General features: G+C 32.8%; 1 protein-coding gene across 2 annotated transcripts; it reads left to right on the forward strand.

Moving 5' to 3' along the window:
* Positions 1-1,740: 1,740 nt before the first annotated feature.
* Positions 1,741-7,246, forward strand: LOC102621616 (vacuole membrane protein KMS1). 2 transcript variants are annotated; one of them, XM_052440132.1, is made up of 8 exons: positions 1,741-2,154; positions 2,516-2,783; positions 3,100-3,178; positions 3,659-3,958; positions 5,372-5,529; positions 6,076-6,192; positions 6,402-6,578; positions 6,672-7,246. In XM_052440132.1, the coding sequence occupies exons 2-8, from the start codon at positions 2,541-2,543 to the stop codon at positions 6,846-6,848; spliced, it is 1,251 nt and encodes a 416-aa protein (XP_052296092.1). In that variant the 5' UTR covers positions 1,741-2,154; positions 2,516-2,540; the 3' UTR covers positions 6,849-7,246. The 2 variants fall into 2 exon arrangements, with proteins under 2 accessions (XP_052296092.1, XP_006489364.2); XM_006489301.4 differs by having other exon boundaries at positions 1,742-2,154; positions 2,572-2,783.
* The last annotated feature ends 1,759 nt before the right edge of the window (positions 7,247-9,005 follow it).

Raw genomic sequence — 9,005 nt, forward strand, 5'->3', positions numbered from 1 at the left:
TCTTCTTTTATGTTAAAAAATTAGTTTGATTCAACGAGAATTTTGTTTGAAATATTAGTTTGATTTAACCTTAAAAAAACTCAGATTTAGATTTAACTTATATTTTTCATAAAAGAAAAATTAAAAATCAATGAGTAAGGGTAGAAATATCGTTTTCGAATTGGTGGTGCCTTTAGTGCTAAACAAAGTCACGTGGCAAAAATGTCATTTCTCTAAAAGGTAACCAATTTCATTAAAGTTAACAGAAAAGTTAATAATTTGTCGCTTGTCTGCCTATTTTTAAAAATTATATCACTTTTTTTTAAAAAAATTCTTTGAAACATGTATCACCAAAATAATATTAATCCTATAGTAAAAAGAAGAAAAAAAATCACAATATTGCTTAAATAATGTCATTTTATACAAATAATATAAATGCTTGAGATCACAAAATTCACTTCTTCTTTTTTCCTCTGCAGACTTTTTGGTTAATATTGTCCTTTCAAATTTTACTTACTTTTCAGCAGATTATTCAGAATAATTTACTTATAACTCATATTTAGTTGGATGAAATAGTAAGAGAGCAAAGGAATAGAAAAAAAAAATAAGTGAAAAAAAAATTAATCTCATTTTCATTATTTAGTTAAATATATAATTTATCTTTCTGCCTTCATTTCTTTCTACTTTCCCCCTTTCCTCACCTATTTTCTTTTGTTTCTTGACACCAAACATGCAAGCAGTGCTATTTTCTTTCTAGTTGACAAAATGTTTGGAATTTACACTAAAAACAAGAGCAGGGGTAGCAAAGTAATTTTGCGTCCATTAACCTAATTTCGAATAAAAATGGGTTACTAACGTACGAGACCTTGTATTTTATGTTTTCTCAAACAAATACATTAGCATTTTCTTTTATAATAGATAGGTCCCATATGCTTACTAAATGTCGAAATTATCCTTAAACCATTGATGGGGCATCATGGATTGAAATTGAATTGACTTGAGGCAAACCAAACACGAAATTCACTCTGAATTTTAGATCGGTTTGAGTTGGAACTTTGAAACCAATTAGGTTCAAAACTCAAAATTGATTGAGTTATATTTCAATTTAGATTTAACTAAAACTAAGTAGTCAACTTGACTAAATTAACAAAGAAGATTAAAATAAAAAATTTGAAAAATTTTTAAACACACACTATCCACTGTAATCTTGAAAAAAAAAAGTTATCTTTAAAACACCCACTGCCTCCTCCTCATCTTTTCTTCTTTCCATCATTGTCAATTCCTTCTTTTTCTAGTTATTGTCGTTGCCAATTTCTTATTCTTTCTGCTACTAGTACCAATTCCTTCTTCTTCTTCTTCTTCACTAGCCACAATTTTCATTTTTAGTCAATTTTTTTGTCAATTGCTATCTCTTTTTGTATTAATTATTAAATACAAAATTATTTACATATTAACTAGTTAATTTTTGGATGGATTGTGAGAAAGAATAATTTTTTTTTTGTTAATTAGTTAATTTATAGATGAGATTTGAGGAAAAAAAATTGTAATGCTAAGTTTTTTATTCTAAATTAAGCCCGAATTTATATTTGGAACCGAATCCAATAATGAGGGTTAGATATATAATCGGTGTTTAGTAATTTCGGTAGAAATTGTGGACCAATTTGATATAAGTGGAGAAATTTGTCCTACGTAAAGAATGCATTACAAATTAGGGATTTCGTAGATATTATTACCTTGTTAAAATATGAAAAAAAAAAATCAAAAAGGGAAGACGTCTAATTTGGGTTTGTTGTTGCTTCTGGTTGCGAGGGAGGACTCTCCATCTATAACTCTTATCTTGCAGAGAAAATTAAAAACTAAAAAAGAAGAAGAAAGCTTTCCATTAGGAGATCTTCTTCTCGCAAGCTGAGTAATCACTTTTCTTCTGTCTTTCTTAGATCTGCGAAATTTTTGCTCCCTAATTCAAATAATTTTTGGTTCAAATTCCAGCAATTAATTAATCAATTCATATTTGACAGCTTTTATAAAACAGAAATAAAAATAGTAAAATTTTTTGATTCTTTTAAGGATAAACACAGAGAAAGAGAGAGAGAGAGAGAGAGTATGAGTTTTGTGTGATGGGGTCTGGTAAAGGAGCGACGTCGTCTTCCCAAGATATGGCCATGTCGATCTCAGGCAAGCTTCTTCTCCTTTTTTTTTTTTTTTTGAATTTCAATTATTTTCATTCATTCTGAGTTATTTGAAATTTTTAATTTCTTAGAAATTTTTTAATTCAATGTAATCTAGAAGAATCTAAGGGAGTTCGATACACAACATTAATTTGTAAATATTTTTTAATTGAAAAATATAGTATTAATTTTTAAATATTCATAAAAATGAAAACTTGTATATAGTCGCTTGTGTATATAGATTTTTTTAGAGCTAGTATAATGTTGATTCTGGATTGGACTAATCGCTTTAATTTTATTTATCAATTTATTTACTTAAGTCCGATTTGAATGAAATAATTAGTAGTCTGTTTTGTGTTGGTTCTAAGGTTGCAATTTTTGAAACGCACCCTAATGTTGGCTGATAAGATGGTTTTTATGGCAGACCTCCGTGAGAAGCATCAACAGGAATTAGAAAACCTTACACTAACCACACAACCTTTTAAGACAATAAAGCTTTTCATTTTGGGAGTTATTCAATATCTTAAGCGATCGGTGCTGTATCTTTTGGCCAAAGGAGGATGGCTTATGCTTTCTTGTACTGTGGTGGCGGCACTTGGAATTTTGCTTGTAACTATTGATGGCCCTCATGAAAAGGTAGTCTTGTTTGTTTATTAGACTTCTGCAATGAGATGTCATGTTTCTGTATCATTGTTGTCGACGTACCATAACCGCTATCTTATAGAGGAATTTGTAGATTGAAGCGAATTAAGATGACCCATATTTGTTGTTAAGGTTATGCTGGTTAATGTAAACTCTTCACTAACTTTCGTAAGTTCTTTTCACTGTATATTATGCAGATGGTGATTTTTTTAACAAACTTTTGTTAGAATTGGTTGTTTCATTTCCTGTTCTTAGTGGTCTGTTGATTTGATTCTGACCAGTTAATTCTTTCAATGGCTTGTTTTTGCAGCATTTAGAGGAACTTTCAGAATATTTCCGGTTTGGGTTGTGGTGGGTAGCCCTTGGTGTTGCCTCTTCAATTGGTCTTGGTGAGAACTTTAATGCTGCTGCAATCTATGTCTCTGGGAGAGTATTGCTTATGTTTAGTTGGAGGCCTTTTTTTCTGAATGTCGTAACATTTTACAAAATAAAAACAGAAAAGTTGTCCAGAAGTTGCCTGTTGACTAACTATTAAATTGTGTTGTCCGAAAAATATAAGATATGCTGTATTAGAGGATGGATACAGACAACCTGTTATATTTTTAAGTAGTCAAATTTGGAAGAGGCAGATTTCTAAGTTGGCACTCTTCATTTCTGTCTATTTTGAATAAACTGTGAATCTACGAGTGTGTGCGTCGGCGTTTATGTCTTAGGAGCAGTGGATCTTGTGTTCCTATTATTTTTGGGGAGAGAATTGATTAAACATTCTTACTTCAGCTATTCTTTTGTTGATAAATTCTGGCTAGTCACAGAGAGAGGAGAATAGCACTGAAGTTGTGATTTATATATTTTTTCTTTAATAATTTCAGGTTCTGGTTTGCACACTTTTGTCCTTTATCTGGGCCCTCACATTGCGCTGTTCACAATAAAGGCCATGCAATGTGGCCGAGTTGATTTGAAAAGTGCTCCATATGATACAATACAGCTGAAAAGAGGTCCATCATGGCTTGATAAGGATTGTGATGAATTTGGACCTCCATTATTCTCATCATCGGAAGGGTCACGGGTTCCCCTTAGCAGCATATTGCCGCAGGTTCAGCTTGAAGCTATTCTGTGGGGTGTTGGTACTGCACTAGGGGAGCTTCCTCCATATTTCATCTCAAGGGCAGGTATTTTCCCAAGTTATATGCTGTACCTATTAGTAGAAGAAACTTATTGAAAGCAAGCCATTGACGACTTTCAAGAGAAGAGTAATATCTTCTTATAATAGATATCTTCCAACCTCATCAGCATCAAGTTATTCTGATAGATGCTTTTCTACCACGTGATACTCTGGCTTCTAACTCTGCTTTGTGTCACAGACTTTGCCTAGGATAATTCACTCCCATTAGTTCTGGTATCTTGTAAAGCTGAGCCTAAGTGAAACTAAATCCCATAACTATTATGCTTAATATTTTGTATAGTTGAAGTTTGATAATGTCCTTTAGCATAGTCCTGGAATGGACCTTTTTACATGGTTACTTATGATAATTGAACCATAAACATAGCACTCGGATTGCTGGTATACATTCACACCCAGTGTATACGACAGGCATGTCCTGTGGGATAAAAGAAAGGGATAAGAAGGAAAAATGAAAATTTACCATTTTAGATGAATTTACTTGGATGGTTAAGTTTTTCTTTGTTTACTAGACTAATGAACAGCTTCATCATTCAATAAACAATTATATCATAAGCTAAATACTTCTCATAATGTCACATCTTAAAAAGTAATTGACAGTGGATTGAACAAATTGATTTATCCTGCGCTTTTCTTCTGTGCTAACATTCAGAGGTTCAGTAAATCTGGGGTCTGGGCTTCTGTACACCCCAGGTGTTGTCTGTTCATGTATCCTTAAACATAAAATGATCTATCTAATTAGAAGGCTATGTAATTACCTAATCTATCTAATCATGTAATCATGTCTGTAAAGCTATTGTCAGTTTGCCATAATCTTACATGATTTCTTGAACTATATGTCGAACTTGAAAAATTTACACGAATAAACACAGGGAAGTTATAGATCATGTCAATGTTCTATTCCCTGTGTCAGTAAGAAACAAGGCATAGTGAAGTCGGGATGTTATTTTTGAAGGATGATAACTTTGTTCTATGGTTATTCACATTTTAATGTTTGCTTGAAAAATCTGTAAGGCATCAAGGAATCTGGAGAGAGATCTTCATTTTTGATTTGATGATAATAGGACTTTATTAGAGCTTCCTTACCATGTTGCTTTCCAGAAAATTTCCTACATAATATCGGGCTAATTTTGTAAGGCTTTTGTAAATACATGAGAGGCGAGAATGTGGTAACTAGGATGTGCACATTGTCTGCATTGTGCATGCATCATTGTTTATGTCTCAATTTCAATGTATTTGGTATTTAGTAAATAAGAATCTTTGTTATTGTTCAAGTATATTTGTTTCTACTTGTATATTTGTTTCTACTTTCTATTGCATGAGGGTGATGTGTTATTAGTTTTGCTTTTCAAGTTCAGATTGCCGTCATAACACAAATTTATTATTTTCTCAAAATATGCAGCAAGTATATCAGGTAGCAGATTAGATGCAATGGATGAATTTGATGATTCGTCAACAGAGAGTGATGGGGTCGTAGCTGCCCGACTGAAAAAAATCAAACGCTGGTTCTTTACACACTCCCAACACTTGAACTTCCTGACGATTTTAGTGCTTGCTTCGGTTAGTCTGGATTTCCAACTATGAAATTTTCTGTCACTAACTTATGTGAAGATTGCTCTAATGAGGTTTCTTCAATAAATGATATTTCTCTTATCATTTTTTCTAATTTCTCCTCTGTGTGTGTATGTGTGTGTATCCCAACAACTTCCCAGTTTTTGGTAAAAATTTCCATTAAGAAAGAAAAGTGGTATAAGAAAAAGATTCAGAAGTTTTGCAATGTTTTATATGTTGCCTTGAAAGTATCATATGCTTTAGATTGAACTCTTGTTTTCACTAAATTACAAATTTGAAGGGATATCGGCTAATGAAGGTCATTTGAAATATTTAGATCTTCCAAGTTTACATTAGATTACAATTGCTTTTCTTTTTCAAACTTATGTTTCATTTGATATTTTATCTTTATGCTTGTTGAAGTGTGATTCAGCGTGCACCATAAATTCGATTTCAAGTCCATTTCAAATATTCAAATTTTTCATTAGTTTTCAATAATATGCAATTCTCAACTTGACTAATTGTCTTTTTCTTTTTTCTTTCTTTCACCTATAGGTGCCAAATCCTCTCTTTGATCTTGCTGGCATTATGTGTGGACAGTTTGGGGTTCCATTTTGGAAGTTTTTTCTTGCTACATTGATTGGAAAGGCAATTATTAAAACTCACATACAGGTTGGTGATGCCTCTTTCTCATAGTCTCCATGTTTTGGACTGGTTGGGAGTCAATATTAACTTTTGGTTCTCTTGCTCCATGGATCCTTTATTTTGTATTTGCTGTTTGGTTCGCTTTTGCAAATTTTTTGCACCCGGTTATGTCAGAAACTGGTCATGAGTTTTAATCTTCTAGCCCTAACATTTTTTCCCCCTTTCCTTCTCTGCAGACAGTTTTTATCATCTCTGTATGCAACAATCAGCTGCTTGACTGGATAGAGAATGAGTTGATTTGGGTGCTCAGCCTTGTACCCGGTTTTGCTCCTGTCTTGCCCAGCCTCGTAGCTAAGCTTCATACAATGAGAGCAAAGTATCTGAAACCCCAGCAGCCTTCCTCGCATATCAAGGTACACCCTTAAGCTGCAGAAGGAATTCATCTAGTTTGTGCATGGTCAGTTTTCTTCTTTCGCACTGATTTGTTTCTTCTAAATCCTTCTCAGGTGAAGAAGTGGGATTTCTCGTTTGCTTCAGTCTGGAACACCATCGTGTGGCTTATGCTCATGAACTTCTTCGTAAAGATCGTGACTGATACTGCTCAAAGATATCTGAAGAAACAGCAGGATAAGGAGATAGCGGCATTGACTAACAATTCGTCTGCTTCAAGACAATCAAGTTAGGCATTTCACCGAGTGCCTTGATATACATTCGACATTATATCGTCTTTTTCTACTTTTCCTTTTAGTTGTTATAAAGTAGGTATTGAGGTTCAAAGTGATGGCTTCACGTCATTCAGCCACCACCGGTCACCCGAAAATCGCATCCTTCAGCAAGTCCTTATTCAGAAGCTTGTATAGAAATAGGAGGATCACGGTGCTAACAAAAGGATACGGGTTTATTTATCCCGTGTTATGTTGGGGTAAAGCATATGATTTAGACTAGATTTTTCCCCATTGTTAAGTGCTTCTGAAATCGGGAAATTGCGTTATTATTAACTACTGTTGAAAAAATTAAAACCTTATTATTCTTTTGCAATGAAAGACACGTTGTTGCTCCTCCTAGGGCGGCGTATTTATCCCTTCCTCTGATCATAATATTGGGTCAGTCTACAGTGCAACGGGTGGTACCGTGCCACAGTTTCACCAGCCGTTGGATCTACTCAAATGTGTGGGGCCCACTTAAATAAATGGGAATTCAACGGTTGGATGCAACTGTGGCACGGTACCACAGTTGCACCACAGTTTAATCCCATAATATTATATTGCACTGTTGTATCACGACTGTAACATCTGAGACGTTTCCTTTCTAATAATAACGTGTTTCCGTAAAGGATGACGTGAGGATGCTATTAGGGTTTATCATACTCTAAATTTCTATACAATAGAATTTCAATAAATTAATATTTGGATTTATCATTAGATAATAACTTAATTTATTGAGGGTAATATGTTAAATTAATAATTTTGATGATAAATTTATAAAAGAATAAAATTTAATACATTTATTTCTCTGTACAAGATAGGATAAACCGGTTGGAGCTTGTGTCCACGTGGTCTAGTACAATTAACAAATTACATTAATTATGGTAACCCGTCGTCATGCCATTATTAAAACACGAATCTTAAGCAAATGAAACTGAGAATATTTTCTGTATCAATCATTCAATCTAGAAAAATGCATTACGTATTTCGGTTTGTCTTTTAGCGATTCATTGGGTTTGAGAGATATTAAATTGATTTTGCTTCTGACCATCAAAACCGATGATGACTCAAATCTCTTACTTTAATAATCCGTAATTATTAACCTGTTAAGAAATGTTTTGGCCCCACGATTATAAAACAATGAACTTTATATTACAAATGAGTTGATGGGTTCTCCGCAGTTGCTATGTGAATGATACAAAGAGCATTGGGTGACTTACATTGTCACAAGGCACTAATAATATTTTAATTCGGGGCAGATCCGAGGTCCATGTCTATTCAGATAAATTAATTCTTAGTTCAAATTGTTAATTTTTTTTAAGCAAAAATCTTGCCATTAACTTCAACGAAATTTGAGCTCTAGGAAGATAAACACCCTACCATTAATAATATATTTTATTAATCTTGAGGTGAATACCTCACACGATTAAGGAAATTAAAGACTTTCATTGTGTTTGAAGACCATACAATCAAATAAATTGAGCTCCGTTTTATAATATTTATTCTATTTTAGAACTTGGGTGTGACCAAAATATTCAAGATAACTGAGGGCGGTGCGATTGCAGAAATATTCTAAATTTCAAACAAATGTGAGAGGAGAAATATGATTTGTTAAACTAAATGGAATATATAGAAAATATTTATTAATGACGTGGCTACTAGTTCTGATCTCTAGATCAGACCAAATATTGTATGGGTTTCTCAAGAATCTTTTAAATAGAATAATCAAAACTTTAATTTAATGTATCAAATGCTTAGGGGTGTGAAGAGCATGATAAGATTATGATATCAAACTTAGTTTATTCACACGCAATATGATAATTGAATTTTTTATTATTCCTCTTTTCATATCTTATTAAGTAATGTTATAATATTAGTGAATTTTTAAATTATTATCCAGATGCAAGATCTTGAATGGACCACATTCAATGGAAGTTTACTAGTAAATTCCTCTTCCCCTTTTGGTTTTTTTTTTTTTTATTATTTTATCCTTTTGGTGTTATTAGAATATTCGTTACACTTTGAAATGGACCCATAAGTGACATAAATTTACTTATTTAAAAACAAAAAGAAAGAAAAAAGATATATGCTAGTCTGGCACAAAAGCGTTTTGGTTCATATAAGAGCTTCTTCTCC

Source organism: Citrus sinensis, chromosome 1 (assembly GCF_022201045.2).
Source record: "Citrus sinensis cultivar Valencia sweet orange chromosome 1, DVS_A1.0, whole genome shotgun sequence".
Taxonomy (NCBI): Eukaryota; Viridiplantae; Streptophyta; class Magnoliopsida; order Sapindales; family Rutaceae; genus Citrus; species Citrus sinensis.

What these genes read in the sequence shown, in the direction of transcription:
- LOC102621616 (XM_006489301.4), top strand. Translation starts at nt 2,097, where the DNA reads ATGGGGTCTGGTAAAGGAGCGACGTCGTCTTCCCAAGATATGGCCATG. An exon ending in TTGATGGCCCTCATGAAAAG is followed by an intron (nt 2,784 to 3,099) that starts GTAGTCTTGTTT and finishes TTGTTTTTGCAG; the next exon opens with CATTTAGAGGAACTTTCAGA. An exon ending in AGCCTTCCTCGCATATCAAG is followed by an intron (nt 6,579 to 6,671) that starts GTACACCCTTAA and finishes AATCCTTCTCAG; the next exon opens with GTGAAGAAGTGGGATTTCTC.